A 27067-nucleotide genomic window follows, 5' to 3' on the forward strand; every position below is an offset into this window, starting at 1 on the left:
AATGTCCTCACCTCCCAAAACTGAAGACTGAGTAGACAAACAAGTGTTTGCCAGGAAACTAAAGATTTTGATGCAGGTCATGCACCACATGCACATAGAAGCAGTGGTCAGCTCAGGCCTCAAAAGTGCCATGGAAGGCAGTGCCTACGCGGTAGGGCAGGACTCTGGGGAATCTGGAGTGGTGACAGCTGCAAAGAAATGACCATGGACAATACCTCATGGTCTCCAAGGTCAATATACCCCTTCCCCACTGGAATGCACTACGAGTCACATCTTGGAGCACACATATGAAGAGTTCTGGCAGGAATCCTATCTTTCATAAATTAATGGCAACACGACACTGTCTTTTTCCTGAGATTATCTATCAGGATACATTGTCCAATTTCACCCACTTCAGTGGCACATGCTTTTCAAAAAGTGGGGAAGAGCCTGAGAGCACACACCCTGGTGTCAGCATGCCACTTCCAGCTTTTTTAGAGAAAGAAAACTAAAACTCTCGGGCTCAAAGTATCAGACTGAGATCCTTAAAACAAAACAAAACAAAACACCAGAGTGACACATTACACTAAAAACACCAACAACCAGAAAAACCCGAATCAGACCAGCTATGAAATAGACGAGCAGATGTTTCACAGTTTGAAAAAGAGCTGCCTAATAACGAGCGGAACGGCTCCGGCTCTCCCAGTGTTTACCTTCCCAGGCACCAGGCGAAGCGCCCGGCAGCAGGGACACTTCTGTATTTCAACAGTATTAAAGTTACGCCTGCAGCCCCCACCGGGGCCTCTCCAGGCTCCGCGGCCACCCCCCGGGCCGCACCGCGCCTGGCGGACGGAGGGACAGGCGGCGGTGTCCGCGGAAACCCGCCCGGCGGTGCCTGACCGCGGCCGGCCCGCGCCTTCCCCTGCCCCGCCGCGGCGCCCCCCGCTCACCGTACTGCGGCCGCCGTCCCGGGGGCGCGGAGCGCTGCTGCGGGCTGCGCGGCTCGGGGGCAGCGGCAGGGCGGCCGGGCTGGCAGAGGCGGCCCCGCGGCTCGGCCCCGCTGCTTCGGGCCGGCTCACACGTCAGCCCGCGCCACGAGACCCGGATCTGCCGGCTACCGGCGGCGGCGGGGCCGGGGCGGTGCCGCGCGGCTCCCGCCCCCAGCGCACGCCCCTCCACGGCCCGGCCCGGCCCGGCCCCCCGCGGGACGCCGACAGCCCGCATCGGAGCCGGGCGGCTCACCGGGCAGGGGCAGCCGCGGCCCGGCCTTCGCTGCCCGGCCGAGCACGGCTCGGGCGCTGGGCAGGCAGGGGGATACGCGGGCGCGGTAGCGCGGTGTGCCGGGCGGTGTGATTTTCAAGCAACGCGTCGGCCTTAAAATCAAGCCCCATTAAGTCGGCGCTGGTAAAACGCAAGGAAAATAGCTCCTCTGGGGCCTGGAATGCGGGTGGGTCTGCCACAGCCCCCACTGTCAGGGCTCCGTGCCTCTGTCAGAAACGTCGTCACCTCGGTTGCTTGGCCCCAAGCCATCACCTCCAAAGTATGAGGGAATTTACAGTGAAGTTTCTCACCTAAGAACCAAAAGCATGTTAAGGAGCTCATGACTCACAAGGCTTCTCTGCAATTAAAGCATCCCTCAAAATATGCACTTAGATATTGTGGAAGGAAGTTAGAAAGGAAAATTTCTAATCATGGCTCCTCACATCAGCCAGTTGGGTTTACCTGTGCCTGGGCAAGGTGCCATGCTCCCATACAGAAAGCTGGACTGCATCCTGTCCCGGGGATGTGATACCATGCCGTAATGCAATGGGGATTTCACAGGGAAGAAAATCTTGTCCTCTGGTGTTTCCAAGGGTGGCTTACCTCCTCCAAGCCAGAAAACAAGAATGATGCTACAATTACAGTGAGAAAGGAAGGTTGGATGTAAGTTGTGAGTTCTCACAAGTCAGTACATCCTCATGGCAAAAGTGCCTCATACAGTCTGATATGGCCCACATATTGGGGGGGACCAGCTTGTCTGTTCTCATCACTCTTTGCTGCTGTCATGAGCCTTTCAAACCTCCTTTCATGGCTACAGTTTTTTCTACAGGTTTTTTCGAGCCTTGGGTGTCAAACCTAGGTTGCTCTGCCAAGTTTTGGGTGCATTGCCAGTTGGCAACCTTGCATGTCCAGCCATCACTGGTGTGCAGAGCCACCTCTCCCTGCAACACAGGTGTAGGCTAACTTTTGCTCATTAGGGCTGCCCTGGACATAACCATTCTGCTTCCTGAGCGGCAGCAGGCAGGCAGGCTACCTCTATCTAGTCATGCCACCATGACTTGCTGTGGATGTTGCCTCTCCCATGTCTCAGCCCCCTCTCTTGTGTTAGCATTCAACTAAACAGTGTCAACACTGAAAAGCGAACCAAGGCACTGACACAAAACCAAGTTATCACACAAAAGAGCCAAACTATGGAGAACTCGTGTCATCTTGTCTTCCTCAACCAAGGGAACTGAACCTCTGGTAAAGCACTAAGGATGCTAAAATTTATCTTTAATTTGGAAATATAAAACTACATCTCTACAATGTTTCCTGGGAGAAGGATTTCTTGACAGCCTGTCCAGGAGTTTCAAGTGCAACAGGAACCACAAATATCAGCAATATCAAGGTACACTTGGCTTGGAGTGTACTTTGTCTGTCCTGGCCAAACACAAAACTATCCAAGACAATAGTGTCAGAGGGTGGTCACACACAGAATGATCAACAGAATGATCCTTCCTCCCACCTCTCTCTCAGCTGTTCTAACACTTCATCATGGAACAAGCCATCCCAGAAGCAACCAGAAACAGCTTCTCAACACCCTTAAGCAGCCTTGCCTATCTGTCTCCCACAGCTACCACCTGGGGCTAGTCATTGTTGTAGAAAATGGATCTGAGATCCTGGAATCCCAAAGCCAGACATAGCTTACTACGAGTCCTGGGCTCAAAGAAGAAAGGAAAGCAATGGCAACCACACAATGGTGAAAAGTTCCTCCTGTCAAGCTGAGGCGGCAACACTGAACACTTCTATTTTCTTGCCTATGGGTAAAGCCAAACAGCCGGCTGTTCCTAAAAGCATACTTGGGGCAACTGTTGCAATTGAGAAGAGAGTCTTGGAGAACTGAATCTGGACAATCCTATAACTGGAAGGGCAAGATTAAGTGAGCTGGACAGACAGTCTCGGATGCCTTGTCAGAAATAACATGAACCTGCAAAGAGTCTGTAAAGGAGAGGCAGGAGTTGATGGGGATGATGACTGAGCAATCTCCAAGAAAGCAGTACACACTTAGCAGCTAGAGCTGTGACATCTTCCTCTTTTATTTTGAATCAAACACAGCCACCTCAAAACTCAGTACATCCCCTCTTTCTGGCTCATTTGTAACATTACCCCATCCAGGAACTCGCAGCATGTCTGGTAATCTCATAAGGAGGACATGGACCTGTTGAAGCACATCCAGAGGAGGGCCATAAAGATGATCAGAAGGCTGGAGCACCTCTCCTGTGAAGACAGGCTGAGAGAGTTGTTCAGTCTGGAGAAGGAGGAGGGGAGGGAGAGGGAGAGGGAGAGGGAGAGGGAGAGGGAGAGGGAGAGGGAGAGGGAGAGGGAGAGGGAGAGGGAGAGGGAGAGGGAGAGGGAGAGGGAGAGGGAGAGGGAGAGGGGAGAACTTATAGCAGCCTTCCAGTACCTAAAGGGGACCTACAAGGAAGCTAGAGAGTGACTTTTTACAAGGGCATGTAGTGACAGGACAAGGGGTAATGGCTTCAAACTGCAAAAGGGTAGATTTGGATTAGATATAAGGAAGAAATTCTTCATCACAAGGGTGGTGAGGCACTGGAACAGCCTGCCCAGAGAAGCTGTGTATGCCCCATCCCTGGAAGTGTTCAAGGCCAGGCTGGACGGGGCTTTGAGCAACCTGGTCTGGTGGAAGGTGGACCTGCCCATGGCGGGCAGTTGGAACTAGATGATCTCTAAGGTAACTTCGAACCCAAACCATGATTTGCACTGTCTTTTTGACAGCAAAATAGCAATTATTTTTGTGATTATTCTTCTTTGCTCAACATATATCTTGGCATTCCTGGAAATATGGCAAGCCAATGGGCCTAAATGAAGGATGGATTTGTGAAAGGGTGATCCTCATGGATGAAATTTCAAAGTATGAACTGTCGAGGAAAAGGGCCAGGCAATAGGAGCTGTAGAAAGTAGAGACCAGGAACAAGAGAAACAAGGCATAAGCTTACTACTTCAGATCAGCAAGCACATATATTTAAACAGAAAGTTGCTAGGCATTTTGCATAAAACATTCTGCCAGAGCATCCCTCAGAATTTGGCCCTCCTGGATCCCACGGACAAATGAACAAGCCATAGCAGGCACTGATTCTGTCTCAGCTTCCTACTCCCAGGCTTCAGCCATCTGCTCCCCCTTACACTCACAAATTTAGTGCACAATACAGCAGTTTTAACGAGATCCTGATATAGAGGCTGTTTTCAGACTCACTCTATGAAGTCTCCTTTCTGGCAACCAAACTATGATGAAAACAGTGATGACTTAGGCATTAGAGTCATTCTATATCAACTAGTAACAAAGACACAATAGTAAGTCCATTGATTTTGGCACACTAAAAAGAATTGTGCCGTCCACTGCCAAACTAAACCTATGAAAACAACTCTGCTTGAAGGGTAGAAGACGGTAATGTTCCTTCCCCAAATATCCCCGTACAATGGAGGAGGGTGGGAGTTGAGCAAAACTTACTATGACGTTCTCTACATCCATCATCTCAAAGTAGTGTGGATTGGGCACTTCATAAAGCAATAGGCAGATGTCACATTCCACATCACAGTGCTAGCTTTCAACTTTTCTACCCTGATAGACACTGGAAAAGCTGGAGTCCTGTTGGAGATCTAACTTGCCAAATAACCAACAAGCTTGTTTACAGATACCCAAGAACACTACTTTTCCCATTCTGAAGTTCTCTTTCTGCTGATGTTCTTCTCATCTTTGCTGCATAACTCATACCACTAGGCGTTGTACCGCTCACATCCAGATACTTTGTGGAGTGGAAATTCTTCATCTGCAATTCATGCAGTTTCATCATGTTTGAAAAAATGACCTAGAAATGGGGCACATACTCTAATATGTAACTGTTTTTCTGTCTGCTCCCTCTTTACTTGTATGCTGTCCATAATGAGAAGATAATGCTGTTCCCAGAAGGATTCTACATGAAACTCTACTGCAAAATTTTGATACTGAAGAGCCACTTGGAAGCCATCTGCAGCATGATCTGAAAATGGCATCCAAGAAGTGGAAAGGAAAAGATTATAAAGTACCTCTGCAGTAGCAAGGTAGGAGTGGCTTTTTGGCAGCAACACTGGGCTTCTGGAACGAGGGAGCTAATTTTGGAAAAAGAATCCAAGCCCTTAGAAAAGTTGCTCACAAACACTCGTAGAATTCAGCTGGGCTGACATCTCACAAAGCACTGCAGAATTGCAAAGCACTTTGGGATACTAGCCAGCAAGCCTGTGAATTAGCTGCCACAAAGACTATATTGTGTACTTAGGTTAATTTGACATAAATTCAGTCATGTGATCATCACTGAACCAAATTTATACTGCCAGATTGTCTATGTACAGATACAAGATTAATGAACATCCAACCACAACCTAAGCTGTCAGAACTCACAGGAAAAAAAACGGCTTGGTGGAAAGAAGATACTCCACTGAAATTGTCAGAGGATCTATGGAAGGCTTTTGTGCTCCTGAATCATCCACACTAACACAGCCTTTGAGACAAGTTAACCACAGTCCAGGGGAAATGATCCTAAAGGACTACTGTAATGCTTCCAGATCACAGCTGCCCAATGAAGTTTTCCAAACTAGGAAATGGAGGCAGGAAATCTGAAGTTAAGGGGATGACAAGGATTACTTCACACTTACCTAGATTGTTGACTAATAACTTCCAGCAACTATGAAATGCAAGCAGGCCAACTGGGACACTTAGAAGATCAGGCTTGCAAAAAACATTTAAAAATAGAGGATTAAAATCTGAACCACCAAATTGTTAATGATAACACTTGCTGGTAAATATATACCAGGCTGAAACGGATCTGTAGAATTAGAACAGTAAGTTCTCTGTAACCACACAAGTTAATGAGACAAAGTTCCACTAAATTTCATTGTAATTGATAATTATGCAATCAGCGTCTGGAACGTATTTGGAAATACTTTGGGAAATCTCCTCTAAAAACGCAGTCTAAGTGAACCAACACTGGTATAACCTTAACAAATTGTTTTTCCTCTGGGGCAGAAATCATAAGAGCAGCTGCATGGTTGTGGTGTCTTTCTTGCAAAGAAAAGATGAGAAACAGTGTGAACTGCTTCTTAAGCAACTGTAGTTCACAGCCATAAGCTATCTGCAGCCATAAAATTACCAGCAGCTAACACTGCTGTATTCATCTGAAAATTGCTGCCACTCAGGAAAAACACATCTCATGTCACCCTCCCTCTATGTTCAGAGCCATTTCAGAATTCAGTTTGAAACTGCCTCTGAACATGAGTCAGAGCCCTCAACTGCTACAGTTCTCGTAGACTTGAAATAAAAATGAATCTCTGCTCATTTTCCAGGTGAACATCTAAAAGAAGAAGCCACATCTAGAAGATGAACCACGGGCACAAATGCAAGCCAATAGATTTGATGAATGTTAGTGCAGAAGAACATGTGAGAGAAAGAAATGAAAATATGATCCCAAAGGATTTTTTTTTTTGATTACACTTTACTACATCTAACAAAGAAACAAGAAGGAGTCAAACTTTTCTTGTCAGGAGCTGGGAATTCCTCTGATCTGAAATGGATATATGCAGTTTTGCAGTTGGTATTAAGCACTAAGCATATGACTGAAATTTAACCATCCATTAAAAAGCCAAAGCATTATTTACCAAGAAAAAAGAGATAACAAAGAGAGAAGGCATTTCACACATCACTGAGGAGGTGCATCAAAAGGCACAACTCTGCCAGTCAGTCCTTGGAGATCAGTATTCTATCACATAAAATGTGGCAGCATCTCTGTATGGACTACAGAGAACTAAATCAAACTGTTGGAAAATAATCTGATCGTTCTAAGTGATACTCTGGTTTCTGTAGCACATTCAACCATGCTTTTCATTTTGTATCTTAGAACATGAGTGAACTAGAAATGACTACTGTCTCAGATGGCCAAGATCTGTGTGAACATAATGCAAGGGTTTTAGCTTGTGTACATTTGCTGTTTGAGCATGCAGTATGATACAGCTGGATGGTTGCTGCAGTATGTCAAACCTGTTGAACAGGAGCTGTAAACCCTACAAGTGGTTTGGTATAAGAGAGAAAATTAGGATTTACAGAACTCCTCGATAACACTGTCAGGTCAGGAAAAAAAAAAAAAGAATTCTGTAGTAGTCAGCTCACACTTCACAGTTTAAAAATTTTGCAAAACACTGCACAGATTAAGGGAAAACTTTTCGGCATTCAAGAGTGTGAATTTACATTTTCAGTGGTTAAATGAGTTGTTGTGGTTACTTTGTGTTAAGCTAGTAAAGTCAAAATTAGACACAGATGTTGTCTCTAAAACTGGAGATAATTACTGAAATAAAGATGGAAAGATTTGAAGCCAGTGCTGTATTATACCAAAAGTTCAACACCTGCGTAGAGAAACGACTGAGGGAGCCAGACTTTCCTCAGTGGTGCCCAGTGACAGGGCAAGAGCACTGTGGAAAAACTGAAACGTGACATTCCACCTGAACATAAGGAAACATTTCTTTACTCAAATGGTGGTTGAACACTGGCAGAGGTTGCCCAGAAAGGCTACAGTGTCTCCATTCTTAGAGATATTCAAAACTCAAATGGCCAGGGTCCTCCTGGGCAACCTGCTCTGGCTGACCCCGCTTTAACTGGTAGGTGGACTAGATGATCTCAAGAGGTCTCATTAGATCTCTGATTTTACTACATATGTTCTGGTATTATACTGTGGCTATTCACACATCTTTAATCCATATTGTCTTATAGCTGGAAATCTTTTTTGAGACGGGATCATGTGTACTGTGTGACACTATTGCCTGCAGGAGCTTGATCCTGTTTGCAGCCTGCATTGATGGCTGTATGTCTCAGGTTACATACGTGAAGAGGAAAAGGTGTCCCGTCACATCCCTTTCTCCTGAAAAGATACAGCAGTGATGTAGGAGGACAGTTTGCAACATACACTCCCTGAATAAGTGTTGTCTGTCTCCTCAACGGAAAAGGTAGGAAGCCAGGTGGAAGCATCCTGGAGACCCAAATTTGATCTACCCGTGGTCACTTAGATCACTTTCTACACAATGAGCTTTCCAACAGTTAGCTTATTTACACTTTCAGGAATATTAAAATATTTTGGCAATTAAAGACCACTACCAATGTCATGCAATTAGGCTGTGACTGCATTTACTTTTCCTCTAATGGAAAGTGGTTTTATTTTTTACTTATTCTGGATTATCATATTAATTCAATTAATGTTTCACAACAATTTGCTGTTTCAGTTCTAATTCTAAAATCAGCTCTCCTAATGAGAGACCCTAACTCCACCCACAAGCAATCGTTCCAAATATTTACGCTGTTTTAGCTTCTCTCTTACTGCATTTAGATACTTCCCTGCTATCACTGCACTAAACAACAAATACAAGCTTCCAGCTTCAAGGTCCTATATACTTCAGTTCTGATGACATTTACGAAATGGAGGTTTTCTGAGCATCAGCCTGAATCTGATTTCAGCTCCTGTAGTCATTAAAATAGCAGGGATTGTTGTTCAGTCACAAATCCTGCCCTTTTTGGGCAGCTCTAAGTCCCTTTTCTACCTATTTATGAAAGGAAGGCTGCCATATTATCAAATCTATGTAAATTAATCTAATGTACTACAAGTTATTATATTAATAGATAGTAATATAAATGCTCAAATTGGTACAAATACTTCACTCAGAGTAGAAAATGTTTCTGAGTGGAAAACAACATACCAGCAATGCAGCCTTGTGACTATATGCTTTAAATTACTGGCCAAATCCTCTCTTCCCTTATAACTCTAATACTCATAAAACTAATAATAATAGCCATGTTAGGTTGTGAAATCTCTTTCTGTATTCCCATCTTGCTTTCCTTTTGAAAAGACCCTCAAAAAGATTGCTATCTTCTTTTTGTAATAGGAAGAAAGGAGAAGAGCTGTATACCTTTTCCTTTATATGAAATGCTTTCAGTTCCCGGTAATCAATTGGTCAGTTTGCTTATGCCAAATTTTTCAAGGTAGATGCCCGCTCACTAACAATGTAAATAAACTTGGCACTTCCTGTAGAATTACAAGAGCTATGTCCCAGCTGAACCTGATTTTTTTTCTTCTCTTTCATGAACACACAAGAAAAAGCCCTTGTCCCCCAAGGTGCATATACCACCAGTTGAAAGTCATTCAACAAAGAAGTGGAAGTTTAAAAAAACAATAATTACGCTAACACGCTTAGAAGTGTTTGGGCTGTTTGTATCTAGGTTTTCCTACCAAAAACATCAGGTTCAGATGTAGCATAAATTTAGAAGATATTGCTAGGCCACCAAATGAATGAAAAGTCCAGGGTGTACTGTCAGTTTCTAATAGAAACCCTCAACAAGTGAAGAGCAATAGCATGTTATTTTTATACTACCAAAAATTTTTGCACGTGCATTATTTAATGAAAACTTTGCTAAGTCTTGTTTAAGCCATAGATTGATTGATGTAAAAATAAATAGCTGAATTAATTTCTGATCTAAGCCCACTAAGTCAGATGAATTGCATCATATGAATTCAAACTGAATGACTTCAGATGACTCTGAGGTTTTGTTAGTATACTTACTACCTTTTTAAGCATATATATTTAAGTTGCTAATGACACAAAAAACACAACTTGGAAAGTGCAGACATGATGAGTGAATGATTCCTCCCCCTACCAGGAACACCGAATAATTTCAGTTCTGTCGTTTTAGGCATTTCTGCCTGCAGAACTCCTGCAAGTTCTTCCTCCACGCCGTTGCAGGGAAGCCCGGGCAAGGCAGCAGCAGAGCCATGAGCTCCCTAGCCGAGGGATCCGCCCGAGCCGCGCACGGCGGCCGCCCCCGTTCCACCCGGGAGAGGGCACTCTTAGACCTGGCCGCGCAACCGGACGTGGACACGGAGAGGAGGAACATGAAAGTTAAGATGACACCTTAAAACTCGGTCAGCTTGCACCACTAGTTAGTTATTTTTATGATACAGCTAATCTTCGGAATGAGTTGAGTCATTCAGACGCTGCCACAACAGGAACACAATATGACAGACAATAAACGTGCAGGCTAAGTTTATTTTTGTCATCTCTGAAATGTACTAAATGAGATGCAGATAAAAAAGACAACTTCTGGCACGTAGGCCTCTCTGTTAAAAGCTGAGATGACAGAAAGAGAGCTGTAGGTGTACGTTTGGTGGAAAATGAGGATTAAATTTTAAAATAACCTAGCTTTATGAATATTATTTCTTGCTGATTTTTTAAATAAAGTGTTATTATAAATGATTGTGTGAACATTTAAATGCAAAGTGCATAACACCTGATACTAACACAGGCTGTAAAGTTAACCCTTGAATGGATACCTCATGAAATAAACAAAATAAGAATTAAAAATATGTTGGACGTCCAACCTTTGTTTCTAAAGTCTCTGAAATCAATATACAGATCTTGAGAGAGCTCTGCTCTCCAATGAGAAATTCTCCAGCAACAAGAAAATATCACTCCTGATTTGATTTTTCTAAACTGAAGAGGTCAAGGTGAGGGTGGGGGAGTCTTGTTATGCAAGACACAAAGCAGCAAAACAAGAACAGAATGTCGCGCGCTGGAAAGTTATAGTTTCAAAAATGGTGTTTTCTTGTAATCACAGGGAATCATCTCAATAATTTCAAATTCTATCTGAATAATTCTATGAGAAAAAGATCCTATTGATATAAACAGAATAAAATTAGTAAAATAGGGAAATGAGAAAAAGATGACCAAGAATCTTAACTTGAAGAACAGAAATTTAATCATATTTAGTGCTGTCATAAGCATTTTGGAGTCCCCAGGAAGTATCCTGGGGCTGGGGAGCATCTGTAGTCTCAGACACACGAACCATGTACCCTGTGACTGTACTGTATGTACAGCGAGTGAGTCCAACGTGTGCAGTTTGTGCAGGAACAATAGCCACTTTCCTATGAAAATGTGGGCAAGTTTCCTATATATATGTTGTAGAATAGATAATATTTCCCATATTACATGGGAAATGATACAGTATTTAGGGTGTTTGTCTAGCCTAGCATCAGCTAATGAACAATGGCTGCCTTTCCATACTGAGAGCTTGGGCTGAGGTTGTACAGCCACTGATCTTACTTTACAGACACTGATCCTATAAACTTTCCTCCTGCAGTAATCTTAAATAGTTTGAACTTCATTTAATACACCATTTTTCCTGCACCTGCTTCCAGAAGTATTTCGAAACAATATGCCAAACATACTAAACAATGTGTGGATACTGAGAATTTTATCTCCCACTCTGCTAGTTATCATCAACACCAATGGGCAAAAGTATAGACCAATTTTTGGTCAGTTTTTGAAAGTTGCTGTTGAAAAAACTGTTTGGTATAAGGCTAAACTGATGATGGGATCAATGAAAGAACTATCTCCTGAAATGAGATATCCTATTAATACAAAATTCCATAATTCAAAAAGTGAGCTATTTTGTCTTTCTAAGGGTGAAAGAACTTAACTCAGAAGATACACACAGAGCTGTATTATCAACATACTGTAAAATATATTATGAAGTCAGACATGGAAGTCACTGAAATAACAAAAAGACGCTACATTCTCATATTTTCTAAGCATTTTCTTATTTCACAAAAAAAGCTCTAAAACAAATCCTAAACCAAACCAAAAGAAAAACCTGAAACACCTATTCAAAGACTGTTAGTCTGTGGTCCTGTTCTGGCCTAAAACCCCGTAGAGTCTTCTGCAAAATAGTAAACTATAGTAAAGCGTAAAACAATATAAGAGGTATACAGTGATAAACCCAGCATGCTGATTACATAAGGTACTGATTTTATGCAGTATTTTAATCCTGGCAGAACTCACCGCTACTTTGTTCTACCTTCCAAAAAGCCTTTCTTTATTCTCTATCTTTTCCCAAAGACAAAATTAACACAGTATATGGTGAATATGAAACAGCTGTGAGATAACTGAAGGATGCCTATTTAAGGACAAGGGAAAAGTGGGATATAGTAAGGAAAAGAGATGCAGTAATTAATATTAATTTGATTTGCTTTTTGCAGTAACAGACTCTGACATTTGTAATCCAAATGAGCACATGAAAATAAACCTAGATACAAAGCAGGCAAAAATCACTGCCCTTTACTGTGGCTGTTACTGGATGTCTACTACCTATAACATACAAGGACACTCACAGGAACACAAAGGATTCTGACACTTGATAAAGGTCATGTTTTCTACTCCATTCAGAGCAAAATCTGAATATTAGCTCAGCTTCTTTCTATGAGCTGTCTGAAAAGACATGAGGCATTTGACCTGGAGATTTTATGTGCTGCCTTTATAGTTTTTCTCTAGTACTCAGTAAGAGCTCAGCACACCATAAACCTAACTTTCATCTGTGAGCTATAAGAAGCAGAAAAGAGTTATTACGCTTATTTTACAGGTGAGAGCCTAAGGCACAGAGAAGCCACGGTCTACCTTCTCAAAATGAACTTAAGACACATCAGCAGGAGTCAGATGTCTAAATTATTCTGAAGATGAAGGCCCAAGTTCACACTAGAAGTAATTAAAAAGAAATCAGGCCTAATGCAAAATGATCCTTCCCAAAAAGGTGCTAAAAACCTCAGCTGAAAAACTGCATTGTGCACTGCATTAAAAGCAAGTTTCCATCTGAAGAAGACCTAAGGTGATGAACAGATGCATATGGTACAACATTCTTGCAGGAAAATAGTCTTCTTCCAGTCAAACCACAGGGGAAGAGTACACATACACAGAAAAAGGACTATGCAAATCTGTATTAGTTGGAATTTTTGTTATTGGTTGGGCCTATACTTTTTTTGCTATGCATACAATAGTTGAAACGCTGTGTATACTAATGAAGATAAATTGCAGACGACAGCCATACCAGAAGTAGATATTTGTTGAAATAAATGTCTATGTTGTACATTGTCCTGCACTGCACCATTAAGAAGAGACACTATAAAATCTTTCTATAGACCTTAAGGTCTTGAAAGCCTCAAGTTCCTGAATAAACAACAGTTGTAAATGCGATCTCAGGTTCCCCTTTGAAAATCTATCTATATACCGTACCATATTTTGCGCACCTCAGGCTAGCAGAGATGATTACTGGTATCCTATTTCAGTTTTCTAGATGGTGCAACATCTGTGGCTTGCCACGTTTGCTTCTGCAATAAAATACAACAGTCCATTAGACAGGAATGATGTTCACCTTTTACTCTATTTTAAAAATATTGCAGCAGAATCTATAAAAAGAAACAGTTCCTTACACTGCCTCCTCAGAGCTGCCTGCTCCTGGGCCTGCCGGGCCTGTGAGATCCCCGTCCCAGGCGAGGACGCAGCAGTGTCTCCAAGGGAAAGGCGAGAGTGTCAAGACTGCAAGGAGCTGGGCCAGCAGCGCAGTGTGTGAGGAGCTGCAGTTTTATCCAGAGACCATAAGGAAAAAAAGACCACAAAGATAATAGGCACTGCAGTATGGGCAGGTTGAACGGATTCTCAAGGCATGTGAAACCCCCCCTGGTTATCTTTGCTCCGGGACTTCACCAGAACACCTGTCAACTGGTCCTTGGCCCAGCTGTTTCCTCAAGGCCACCTCAGACTTTTCCCCTGCTACCTCGGGACTCGCCGGCCCAGCCCGGCTCAGCCCTCCCGAGGGCACCCCCTTCACGCCGGCCCGGTGCTTCAGGCCTCCCCGCACCGTGGCTGCTGGCACAACGCCGGGCCGGGGAGTCCGGTAGGGCCGCGCTGCCATGACGACACAACCGCCTCAACGCTGCCCCGACTCCGGCGGCGGGGCTCTGCCTGCGGGCGTTTCTCCACACACCTTCGCCAAGCGCCGCTGGGGACCCGCCCGGCCCATGACATGGCGAGCGGCGGCAGGCGGGCGCTCCCGGGGCGGAACCCCCGCGCCCCCTGGGGAGGCGGCCGAGAGCGCACGCCGCCGCTGGCCAGCGCTCGACCCCCCGTGACGGAGCTCCGGTGCCCGCTCCGCTCCGCGCACACGACAGCCCCTCCTGCGCGGCGGCGGAGCCGGCGGCACCAGCGCGCATGCTCGGCGCGGGCGCCATTTTGGTGGGGCCGGGAGTTATCCAGCGGGAGCGGCGGCGGTGGAGCTCGCTGGGCCCGGCTCGGAGGCAGCGGCGAGTGGGTGCCCGCTGCAGAGATGGCTAACATCGCGGTGCAGAGGATCAAGCGGGAGTTCAAGGAGGTGCTGAAGAGCGAGGAGGTCAGAGCCTCTCCCCTTCCCCTGTGTGCTGCCGCCGCCGCCACCCTCCCCCGTCTGTGTGTCTGTGAGTGCGGGCAGCGGGGGAAGGTGCGGGCGCCCCGCCGGCCTGCACGGGGACCCCCGCTTGCCCCTCAGCCCCACCTCCCCGTGCTGGGGGTGGGCCAGTCCCACGGCCTCGAGGAGGAGAATGGCGATTCCCGGGGAGACGGGACCCGCCAGCCGCCGGGAGGGGGGAGGATGGGGCCCTGGAGCCCCTCCCCCAGCGGGCAACGAGAGCTGCTGGCGGCCCGAGGGGGAGCGGGGCCGGCGGGCCGGGCCCAGGAAGTGATGAGGCGGCAGCGACTGTGGGGGCGCGCCCCGGGGAGAGCGGGCGGGCAGGCCCCCGCGGCGGGCGAGCGATGCCCGAGGGAGCGCGCTGCCAGGCCCGAGGCGGTGGGGCGGGGCCTGCCCGGCCCGGGGCGACCAGGGCCCCCGGCCCGCGCTCCCTGTGTCCCCCCGCCCGCGCGTGTCCAGGCCCACGCGCCGCCCCGCCGGGAGGGGGTGAAGCGATCGGTGAGGCCGAGGTGCGGGTATGTGGACTCGCATCCCCTTAAGTCGCCCCTCTGGTCAGCCAGAGCCTGAGGCTGCGGAGAATGGCTTTAGTTTTTACGAAGAGGGTTACAGGTAAATCCCTATTTATTTATGTTACTTTGATACAGAACTGCCTTTACCCCAGTGCAGGCTTATTCACCTTCAGGTGGATGCTTTTAAAGCCTCACTCATTTCAATCATGCTCCCTCGTTTCCTGAGCAATGTGTTTCTGAGGTATGCGGCGGTCAGTGAGACACCATGACTGCTTTGAAGGGGACGTTTAAGAAGTTTTGGTCAGTGTTGGGGACATATAGCAGCGTTTGCAGGGTCGCATCAATACAGTTCTTGCGGTGTCTGTAGCTGAGTTGGTGGACATCAGCCAGATGGGTTGTAATGGTTGTGTCGTCATTGTCATCCTGCTTGGGATGATGTTGCAGGTTAGATGCTTGTGAAATGTTAATGCGAACATGTAACTCTTAAGGCAGGTGTTTATTGAAATCTGGACACATTCACAGAGGAAAAATGGAAAGGATAATTTTTGAAATATACTAATGACTTAATGAAACAGTGTTTAGGGTAGCAGTAGTTGATGTGCTTTTAAATTGTGTGCTAACAGCATTGTTGCTATGCAGCTTGAACTAGCCCCTAGAAAAACGTGAGGGCCTGGTTTTACAGCTGCCCTCAGAGCCCAGGCTGATTTTGCTGAGCTCTTGCACAGCAAATACAGAATTGCATGTAAGCTAAGGGAAATTTCTAGCTGGATACCTTTATACTGAAGCTGGAAAATCTAGACCTCGTACCACATATAACCAGCTGATTTTGTGAGAACGAAGAAGTCTGTAGTTTCAAGTGTTGTCTAAAAGCTTCAAGACCCTTTCACTTTGCTTTATGTAGAAAAAAAACCCCTTAACTTACATAGGAATTTGGGGGGAGGTCTGTTCTCTTTCTGATTTTCTTACTGTTACGGTTGGATCTAGTGAGCACGTTTTTAATCTTTCCTGTTTGTTTAGTCTGTGCATTGAAGGGCTCAGTACAGAATGTTGGAAATAAATAATATCAAATTGCTTTTAAGCTGCCTAAGGTTTTCCAAAAAGAAGACCACAATTCTTAGGAAACTCAAATGATGGAATTTCAAAATTAAAATACAGAAGAGTTTGATATTTCTTCTTTTTCCTGCCATTAGGAAGCTGCATATGAGTGTTATACTGGTACAGCACTGTGTATGAAATTGCTGTTTACAGAATATACTAGCTCCTCTGTCTTGAATGCAGAATTTCAGCATTACTCAATAGTTGCCTGAGTTGCAAGCAAAGTTTTTGTGAATGTTTGTACATTCAAAGGCAGCCAGACTATGGTGTCAGTACCACTGAGCACAAAAACATATGGAGTGAGGTGGTGAATGGAGCTGTAACTAAATAGTACAAATCAGAGGAAAAAAGGTTGTTTTCTAAGTGATTTGTGTGCTAAAATGGTTATTATACCTTGTTTCTTTAAAAAAGCTTTTATGAATGGTGATGCTAAATTTTGTATTTACAAGCTTTAAGTCCCCCTCTGAAGGCAAAGTGGCTCACATTATCTGCACTTAAATTATTCTTGATTTGATGCTTTGAGCTACACCTGAACATGAAGAGCAGACCACCTGTTTCTTTGCAGATGCAATATCAGCACAAATGCCTGGGCAGGCAGGGGTGGGACAGGGACACTTGCAAAAAGTACATAGGAAGTTTGTCTTTCTCTAGTACTCACCTTTGGGCTGAAATGGGGTGGTGGAATGAAAAATGTTTCTAAAAGGGAGCAGCTGGATGTCAATTAATTCCTTCTGCATTTGAAGTATGTATAGGAATCACCAAATTTCACTTGTAAATATCAGTGAAGGAAGAGTTCTGAAAAGTGTGTTTATCCGTGCTATGGTTAAGGATCTGTGGATCCTTGGACAAGGATTCTATGAATCCTTGCTATTCCTATGACTAAATATACTTTTCCTATACTTAGCACTTTCTGTTTACTTAACTGGCATATTTAGGAAATCACTAAAATGTGAATTTTAGACTTTATCTTGATCTCTAGTTTACAGATAAGAGATGAAAGATTTTTAGTTTTTTTTGAGTCTGTTGCTTCTTGCCTCTTTTGAAAAAGCATTTAAAGTCTTTTCACACTTCAGCAACAGAAGCATTTTTGCTCTGATTGCTGTATTATTTCTAGCTTTATTATAAGCCCTACATGTAAGCTTAAGAATGAGATATTGTGTATTTAAGAGAGATCCTTATAACTTTCCATATCTTTAATATTTGAATTAAATACATGAAACCAACAATTTGTTTGCCTGGAGTACTCTTCGAAGTGTGATTTAAGTAAAACTTTTTACCTTTGTGTGTGGAAAAACCTTTAAAATTCTAAGATAGATGAGATACTGCATCTTTAGCAAAGATGAAGCTGATAAGTTAGTACAGGTAGTAACTTGACTGGTTGAATATGTGCTAAGGGTACTGTGCTGTGCTTGTATTAAAATTCTAGAAAGAGTAAGCAGTACACTAAATCGCATCTTACTCCAAATCCGAGTCTAGGCAAGGCATGAGTTGCTCAACTTTGCATCTTTTTTTGTTCTGTCATTTCATTGATCTGTTATCTTGTTGGTTTTATGGACTTAAATTCTAAATCTGCAAAATATATTTTGAACAAAAGCGTGAGACTGCAGCATAATGGAGAAACCAATAAACAGGTGGAGAAAGAATAGTGTCTCCCTTTTGATAAAGTGGGAGAAGGCTGTGGTGAAAGTTAGCTGATATTATTTCAGAACAGAGCTACTGGAATATTGCAATGAGTAGCCAAATCCTTACCTGCTCTCTGTTTGTAAGCAGCAGTCTTATGAGAGGAAGTGGCTTTCTGGTCTTTAACAATGAACAGGAATGTGTTGAAAAATCTTGTTGTCACCTAAAGACTGATGATGAGAAGTATTTGTAGTTCATTGAGTATGTTAAACAATGTGTGACTTGTTTTCATATTTTAATAGAACACTGTGTATTATGCTTTGAAGAAAGTGTATTATGGTAGCATTGAAGGATTCAATGTTTAATTGGCCATCCAGTTTCTTGGATAATGTAGAAATGGGAGGTTGGCTTCTGGCCATCTGAAAGTCAGAGGCTAATAGATGTGGTGAAATGACTCTTCTGGTACTGAAGTTAAGGCATTGGGAAACAAGCCTTCCTCCTAGCAAGAAGAAAGTTGCTGGTATCTCTACCACAAAGTATTCTTCTCTTATGAATATCAAGAGGCAGGGGCTTATCTGCATGGGAGGTAAGCCCAGATAGAGCTGGGAATAAATTAAACTCAGCTGCAGTTATATATTATGAATATCTGCATGAGCAGATATCTGAAGTAGTGGTTAAAATTTGTAGCTTGCTTGAATCCGAAATAGCATTCAAGTGGAGATAGTAGGTTAATGGCAGAATTTTGGCAAAATAATGGCAAAAAATGGTACTTATTTCCAAGAAGGAAGTAGGTGTTTATTTTGGAGTCCACTGTGTGTTTTTGTGATTTAGAGGAGAAAGGGAAAGGTAATGGTAGTCTGCCATACTGTGTCTCCTCTTAGACTTTTAGGGTTCTAGTAGCTCTGGTGTTTGCTTTCATCATTGCCTGTAGTGGTCTTGTGATTTGTAGCAGTTTGTAGTAAGATGCAAAGTGGCATCTCTGGGATTTTCTTGCTGTTTGGAAAAACCATAAGCATTTAGTCTTCAGACTCAGAAAAACTTTTTTTTTTTTTTAATTGTATTTGGGCAGTCTTGGGTGGTAGAAGTTGAATTCACATAGATGGAAACTTTTAGTAGTAATTGTGCTTTAGCATTACTGGAAGGGCCTGTTGGAAATTGTGGGTGCTTGTTTTTCTTCCCATTTATCATGTAGAACCCACGCAGATATCTAAGAAGTCTCCTATTATGACTTCTGAATCAGCAACAGATTTTTTTTTTAAACAGTGCCTATTTCCTACTAATACATCTTCTTAACTCTAGATTCATAAGAAAAGTTTTACTGAAGTCAGTAGAGGCTTAGTGAGTGCAGTGGGACTGTTTGTGTGAATAAAGATAGAGCATGCCTGGTTAAATAAAGGTGTGAAGTTAGAGAAGGTATAAAGATGGCAACATTTAAACTGACATTATATTGGTACCTATCTCTGTTCAACCTCTCAGCATGCTTGCACATGATAAAAAAAAAAAGTGGTGGTGGGGGTGTCAGTGTGCTGGAATGCAGGGCTGCTAAACAATGGGGTCTTAGTAGGCTGGAGAAATTAATGGGCTGTCGGGAACTTTCTAAAGTTCAGCAGAGGTAAGTACCAAGTCCTGCATCTGGGAGGAAAAAGTGTCACACACCAGTGCATTCAGTGTGGGGACTGACTGCAAACCAGCAGGCTAGCAGGAGAAGACCTGCGTGCATGACCCAGTGGAGAACTAGTTGAACGTGATTTGGCAGTGCTCTTGTGGCAAAGCAGCCCAACTGTATGCTGGGTAGTATGTAGTCAGTGGGTTGCAAAAAGTGATTCTTCACCTCTGTGCTTATGAGACCATATCTGGGGTACTTGGTCCAGTTTTGGGCTTTCCAGTGTAGGACATTGATATACTGGAGTAAGCCCAGCAGAACACCATCAGGGTGGTTAAGGGGCTGAAGCACATAATGTGTGATTAGACAGTGAGAGAATGAATGTTGTTGAGAGAACTGTTCAAAGGGACATCTTTATGTCATCCACAAATACCTAATGAGAGGCTCTGGAGAAGAACCAGGCTTGTCTCAGAAGTGTGTGGGGATAGGATAGGAGGCAACAGACATAAGCTGGAACATGGGAAATTCTGTCTAGACACCAGGGGAAAAAAATTACAATGATAGTCAAACATTTAAACAGATTGACTGGTGAGGTTGTGGCATCTCTCTCCTTGGAGATACTCAAAACTCAACGAGTTCTTGAGCAGCCTACTCTCTTTGAACCTGCTTTGAGCAGGAGGTAGAACTAGAGACCACCTAGGTGTCCCTTCCTCCATGATTCTGTATTTCTAGTATAAATTTTTGTTTTAATTACTATATTTTTTCTGTTTCTGAAAGAAAACGTCTAGACGGCAGCTCCAGTTCTGTCACCCCGCCTCATAGAACTCCCCTGTAAACAAACTGAATAATTTGAAAGTAGTCTTTTTCTTTTTAGTTCTGAAGTTTCCACTGTTGTAAAACAATAGTGAATCCTCTTCAAATTAGAGACTGGGGTTTTCTAGTAGATGCAAAGCTGTCAGGGTTTTCAGGCTAAACAAGTTCTGGGTTCGAACCCTGAAGATAAAACAGATATGAGATCCTTAGTGCTTCTTTAAGCTGCATTTCTCCAAAACTTGGAGATCATCTTAGCTTTAAAATAGTGGTTTGTGACATCCTTTGTACATTCCCAAAAGTAATTTTGTCTACTGTGTATTTCAAACCATGCCTATGATTTTAGGCAAAGCAAGGTTTAGACCCGTTTCCTATAGTTACATGAGAAGGATACTGAAATGCCATTACAGTGCATCTTTGGTTTTCTTAATTCTGTCTATGGTGTGTTTGGTTGTATCTTCCAGTTTGTGCTGGAAAATAATTCAGAATTAATCTGTATGTCTTTCCCTTCAAAGGAGTTTGTCCCCGAGTTGCTTTTTTGGTACCTAAAGAATAGTTGATTCAAAACAAAAAGCATTTATTAGGATAGTTTAAGAAAAGTACTAGTTATTCTTGCTTCTAAGGTGGTCTTTCTGAACTATTAATTTACTTGTAATTTTAAGCCTTTTTATCTGAACCATGTAGCTGTTTTTAAACTTCTCTGAATGTAATACCATTGAACTTGTATGACTTGTATGATCAGTATTACATAGATGCTAGTAAGCACTAGGGTTATGAATATTACTTCCATCTGTGATTCAAAATAATTAAAATATAATGGTAGTGATCGTTTGACCAGACCTATGAGTTGACCAAGTATTGGTAGTGGGAATATTTGTACAGGGAAGGCAAGATCTATTGTTCATTCCTGTGTTCAGTTAATGTCATTTTTTCATGTTAATGTGTATTCAGTTGAGTCCAAATTTCTAGTGAATGGTCTACATATCAGTTGGTAGAATCCTAAAGATTTTGGGAGTAAGTGGAAAACAAAAAAAACACCCTTGCTCTCTGTTGGAGTCTGGCTCATGTTGTTGTCTTTGGTAATCTCTTAAAAACCTGACTAAAGAGAGCAGTCACTGGTTACAGGACTGGGTTAGTCAATTTAGGCTTAGGGGTGAGGCTGCAGCTACCAGGTGTTACTGTATGACCACAAATCTTTGTGGACTTGAAGGTAGTTGGAATAAGCCAATCCTTTAACCTTCTCAGTCTCCCATTCATTCTTCTGTGCTTGTTTCCAGGAGTTGGGCTTTAATAGGAAAGAAGTGTATAGGAAAGAAGAGTCCTAAGGTTAGTTCACTTTACTCAGTATGAAATTTACATAAAGTTAACATTTTACCATAGCAAAATTGTTTGAACTGCAAGGAAGTGCTGGTTAACAGTCCAATCGTGAATTGTGTAATGGTCTTTCAGTTGCATTAAACTTGTTAAACTAGTGCAAATACTTAGTGCAGTTCTTAAATTATTTACCCATTAAATGGTTTCTAGCTTGTTTCATAATCCTAGTAAGGATTGTTGTCATTGCTATACTTCATCACTTTTACACTAATAATTTCTGCTCTTTATTAAATGGAGAAAATGCCTTTGGTTAAACTTTATCATTAATATGCAGACTTTTTGTCTCTGACAAGCTAGGTAAAACTTTGCTGCAATTTAGATAAGGAAAATAAGTAATTTAGTTCTTTTACAGCAAAGAATGACAATTTCGAGAAATAGTATTCTATAAGGCACTCTAGGGATGTAGTCCACTTTTGCACTCCTGACTTATCTCCGATTTTCTCTTCAGATTGTAGCAATGTTAATACTTGTAATATTTGAATTGGGAGCATTTGAATGTGTTTGCCATGAGTATTTTCAATAAAATGATATCTGCATAATATATAAAGTACCTCTATGAGCAGCAGAAATAACCATATTTGAAGATCAGACCTGTGTCTGTTATTCTGGTATGTTGTAACACATTTATGCTAAGGCCATGGATTGCTTCTCTCTAGTCTTCGAAGTGTCTGCACAAGACAGTGATGTCGTGAATATTCCTGGCTACAGAAGTAGTTCAGCAATTACATTTTACTTGACGCCATAAAACGCAGTTATATGGTATAACTCCAATTTGGAGTTACGTCTAAGAGAGCTGAGCTCATACTGTGTATCGTTCTGTTGGAGAGTTAATAGTGGCTGTCCTATCTACCTTTGTCTGTTGTCAGAAGATGCATGGGAAACTAACTTGTGTTCATTGTTTCATTGTTTCTTTTCATTATTAACCAACAAGATCAACAGTTCATTGGAAAAGGGAATGACTAATGATTGTATGAGTCTAGTTACTTTAGAAAATCAAAGTTTAAGATTACATGCCTTCAGAATCTAAAATATGTTTGTGCAGTGTTTTATGAAGGGGGAAAAAAACACAAAACCCACAAATGCATCAGTCCATGTTTTACTTAAATAGGTAGTTTAGTTCAAGCCCAATATATATATACACGTAACTTTTTAAACTGAAAGTGAACTGTGAAAAAGTATTTTAAAGTTTTTGCCGTGTTGGATTGTGTTCAAGTACAGAAGGCCATTGTGAAATAAGGTAGAATAGATAAATGGAAATCGTGGTGGCTGTGTTGTATTTGCTGCTTTTCTGGCAACTCTTAGAGCCTTCATGGTGTTTTAATAAGACTTTTGAAATAGGGGCTTCCATAAGGATGCTGGTGCAGAATAACTGCACTGAGCTCTTTCTACCTGTCTTCAAACTGCAAGTGAATTAGCATACTTGACTTAAAATGAGCTGAATCCTGTGATTCCTTCATATGTAGAACTACTAGCAACCTAGGTAGGATAACTTACAGAATGTAGTCTACCTGGAGCCCAGATCAGGGATGTCACCAGGACACTCCCCAACCTGATGCCCTTGAGGTGCTACTACCCACTACTGATCTTCCAGACAAGTGGGGAAGAAGCTGCATCCCGTAGTCTGAGGGGAGTGAAGAAAGATTTTAAGGCCTTGGGATGGTTGGTGAAAGAGTCTGGGGCACAAGTTGTTTTCTCTTCCCTCCTTCCATTTTTGGGTGCTGATATGGGATGGAATAGAAGAATTTGGTCCATAAATGATTGGCTGCAAGACTGGTGCTACAGGCAGGGCTTTGTATTCTTTGAAAATGGCTGGTTTTATAAGATACCAGTCCAGACAGTGATGCGTGAGAGAGGTTTATCTCACAGGGGCAAAAGGATGCTGGAACAGGAATTAGCAGGGCTCATTTGGAGAGCTTTAAATTAGATTGAAAGGGGGATGGAGTTGTAGCTGGGCTTGCACCAGTGGGGCAGCACCCTAGAGTTGATGAAGACTGGGAGGCCTCCCTTACCACTAGGGTGAAATCAGTGTGCTCAGCTCGCTCCCTGAAATGCCTGTACACCAATGCGTGCAGCATGGGGAATAAGCAGGAGAAGTTAGAAACCTGTATTCGAACAGGAGATTATGACCTGATGGCAATTACAGAGATGTGGTGGGACAGCTCATATGACTGGAACGTGGTCATGGATGGCTATATGCTTTTCAGGAAAGACAGGTCAGCCAGGTGTGGTGGTGGAGTTGCTCTTTACATGAGAGAGCAACTAAAATGTATAGAGTACTGTTCAGAGGTGGATGAGGAGCGAGTTGAGAGTCTATGGGTGAGAATTAAGGGTTGGGCTGGCAGGGGTGATACTGTTGTGGGTGTCTATTACAGGCCACCAGTTCAGAGTGACGAAGTTGATGAGGCCTTCTACAGGCAGCTGAGAGTGGCCTCCCAGTCACAGGCCCTTGTCGTTGTGGGGGATTTTAACTTCCCTGATGTTTGCTGGAAGGACTACTCAGCCAGCCAGCCACAGTCTAGGAGGTTCCTCCAGGGCCTTGACAATAACTTTCTGATACAAATGGTGGAGGAGCCGACTAGGAGAGGTGTGCTGCTGGAGGGTCTGGTTGAGGCAGTAAAGGTCAAGGGCTGCCTTGGTTGCAGCGATCATGAGATGATGGAGTTCAGGATCTTGTGTGGCAGGAACAGAACAGCAAGCAGAATTGCAAGCCTGGACTTCAGCAGGGCAAACTTCAGCCTTTTCAAACATTTGCTAAGGGAGATTCCATGGGCAAGGCTGCTTGAAGGTAAAGGGACTAGTTGGTTAGTGTTCAGGGACTGTTTCTATCAGGCACAAGATCAGAGCATCCTGACAAGCAGGAAGTCAAGGAAGGGAGCCAGGACACCTGCGTGGTTAAACAGGGAACTGCTGGGTAAGCTCAAGTGGAAGAGGGGAGTGTGTAGATCATGGAAGGAGGGGCTGGCCACTTGGGGAGAATATAAGACAGTTGTCAGAGGGTGTAGGGAGGCAACTAGGAAAGCTAAGGCCTCCTTAGAATTAAACCTGGCAAAAGGGGTCAAGGACAACAGGAAGAGCTTTTTCAAATACGTGGCAGATGAAACTAACACCAGAGGCAATGTAGGCCCACTGATGAATGAGGTGGGTGCCCTGGTGACAGAAGACACAGGGAAGGCAGAGTTACTGAACGCCTTCTTTGTCTCTGTCTACTCTGCCAGAAGCTGTTCTGAGGAGCCCTGTACCGCTGAAGCCCCAGAGGAAGTCAGGACAATGGAGGAGTTTGCCTCGGTTGATGAAGACTGGGTTAGGGAGCAGTTAGGCAATCCGGACATCCATAAATCCATGAGTCTGGATGGGATGCACCTGCGGGTGCTGAGGGAGCTGGCTGAGGTCATTGCTGGACTGCTCTCCATCATCTTTGCCAAGTCTTCGGAAACAGGAGAGGTGCCTGAGGACTGGAGAAAAGCAGATGTCACTCCAGTCTTCAAAAAGGGCAAGGAGGAGGACCCGGGTAACTATAGACCAGCCAGCCTCACCTCCATCCCTGGGAAATTGATGGAACAACTTATCTGTGGTGCCATCTCAAGGCATATCAAGGATAAGAAGGTCATTAGGGACAGTCAGCATGACTTCACCAAGGTGCAAGTTATGCTTGACCAACCTCATTGACTTTTATGAGGACATAACAAGGTGGATAGATGATGGCAGAGCAGTGGATGTGGTCTACCTTGACTTCAGTAAAGCGTTTGACAGTCTCCCACAGCATCCTTACAGCTAAACTGAGGAAGTGCAGTCTGGATGATCAGATAGTGAGGTGGACTGTGAACTGGCTGAAGGGAAGAAGCCGGAGAGTCATGGTCAATGGTGCGGAGTCCAGTTGGAGGCCTGTATCTAGTGAAGTGCCTCAAGGGTCAGTACTGGGGCCAGTACGATTCAATATATTCATCAGTGACTTGGATGAGGGAATAGAGTGCACTGTCAGCAAGTTTGCTGATGACACCAAGCTGGGAGGAGTGGCTGACACACCAGAAGGCTGTGCTTCCATCCAGCGAGACCTGGACAGGCTGGAGAGTTGGGTGGGGAAAAATTTAATGAAATATAACGAGGACAAGTGTAGAGTCTTGCATCTGGGCAGGAACCACCCCAGGTTCTAGTATAAGCTGGGGAATGACCTATTAGAGAGCAGTGTAGGGGAAAGGGACCTGGGGGTCCTGGTGGACAGCAGGATGGCCATGAGCCAGCACTGTGCCCTTGTGGCCAAGAAGGCCAGTGGCATCCTGGGATGTATTAGAAGGGGGGGTGGTTAGTAGGTCAAGAGAGGTTCTCCTTCCCCTCTACTCTGTCCTGATGTGACCACATCTGAAATATTGTGGCCAGTTCTAGGCCCCTCAGTTCAAGAAGGACAGGAAACTGCTGGAGAGAGTCCATTGTAGGGCAACAAAGATGATGAAGGGCGTGGAGCATCTCCCTTATGAGGAAAGACTGAGGGAACTGGGTCTCTTTAGCTTGGAGGAGACTGAGGGGTGACCACATTAATGTTTATAAATATATAAAGGGTGAGTGTCATGAGGATGGAGCCAGAACCAATGGTAGGACAAGGGGTAATGGGTTCAAACTGGAACACACAAGAGGTTCCAGTTAAATTTGAGAAGAAACTTCTTCTCAGTGAGGGTAACAGAGCACGGGAACAGGCTACCCAGGGAAGTTGTGGAGTCTGTTTCTCTTGAGACATTAAAAACCTACTTGGACACATTCCTGTGTAGCCTCATCTAGGTGTTCCTGCTTCAGAGGGGGGATTGGACTTGGATGATCTTTCGAGGTCCCTTCCAATCCCTAACATTCTGTGGTTCTATGGACTGCGTTATCCAGAACAGGAGTCCCTTGCACTGCGCACATTCTGATGTTGAGTATCCCAGTGGCACTCAGGTTCTGGCAACTCATGACCACGATTAATGCTTCTAGGTACTGCAAATGTCTTGCGTACTTAATGGTGGACATAGCCCATGTCTGTGTTGGAGCCCATACACCAGCATGACACTGTAAGTAAACTGGTGTGTACATAGCTTTTGTGGCATAGCTTTACTAGTTTAACCACACTATCCTGCAGTGAGACAAGTAATGATTGTATAACTGCACTTTGGGCTTATACCAGTGTAGCTGTGTCAGTTACACTTCTTTGTGCACGTCACTGGCACAAAGATTTTGTCAGAAATGATTCAGACAGACAGTAAAGTTTCAAAATTCTTTCAAGTTGTCCTCAGGCAGTGCCGAGAAGCAGAGTCGCATTCCTCCTGCACCCTGGTCTCCTCTTCCCAGTTTTGTGCTCCTCTTACTTGCAATGTTTGTGATGAATCAGATCAGGGAGTTGGGTTAGAATGAAAAAACTTTCTTACTGAAATATTTTAAAGTCAGATGCTTGCTCTGCAGTTGTGTGAACACTTGCACAAAATCCTACCCCTTCTTTAACATTAGTTGGACCAGGAC

The 27067-nt window shown here is 43.9% G+C and overlaps 1 protein-coding gene across 2 annotated transcripts in view; it reads left to right on the forward strand.

Annotated features, from left to right (window-relative positions):
• Nucleotides 1-14388: 14388 nt before the first annotated feature.
• Nucleotides 14389-27067, forward strand: part of LOC139825421 (ubiquitin-conjugating enzyme E2 K) — a 44360-nt gene continuing 31681 nt past the window's right edge. The window contains exons 1-2 of one of the 2 annotated variants that reach the window (XM_071803227.1): nt 15078-15184; nt 21490-21538. In XM_071803227.1, the coding sequence (XP_071659328.1) occupies nt 15093-15184; nt 21490-21538 (141 nt within the window). In that variant the 5' untranslated portion in view covers nt 15078-15092. Of the gene's footprint in view, nt 14522-15077; nt 15185-21489; nt 21539-27067 lie in introns of those variants that run through there. The other variant, XM_071803226.1, reaches the window with a different exon arrangement.

Source organism: Patagioenas fasciata, unplaced genomic scaffold, assembly GCF_037038585.1.
Source record: "Patagioenas fasciata isolate bPatFas1 unplaced genomic scaffold, bPatFas1.hap1 Unplaced_258, whole genome shotgun sequence".
NCBI lineage: Eukaryota > Metazoa > Chordata > Aves > Columbiformes > Columbidae > Patagioenas > Patagioenas fasciata.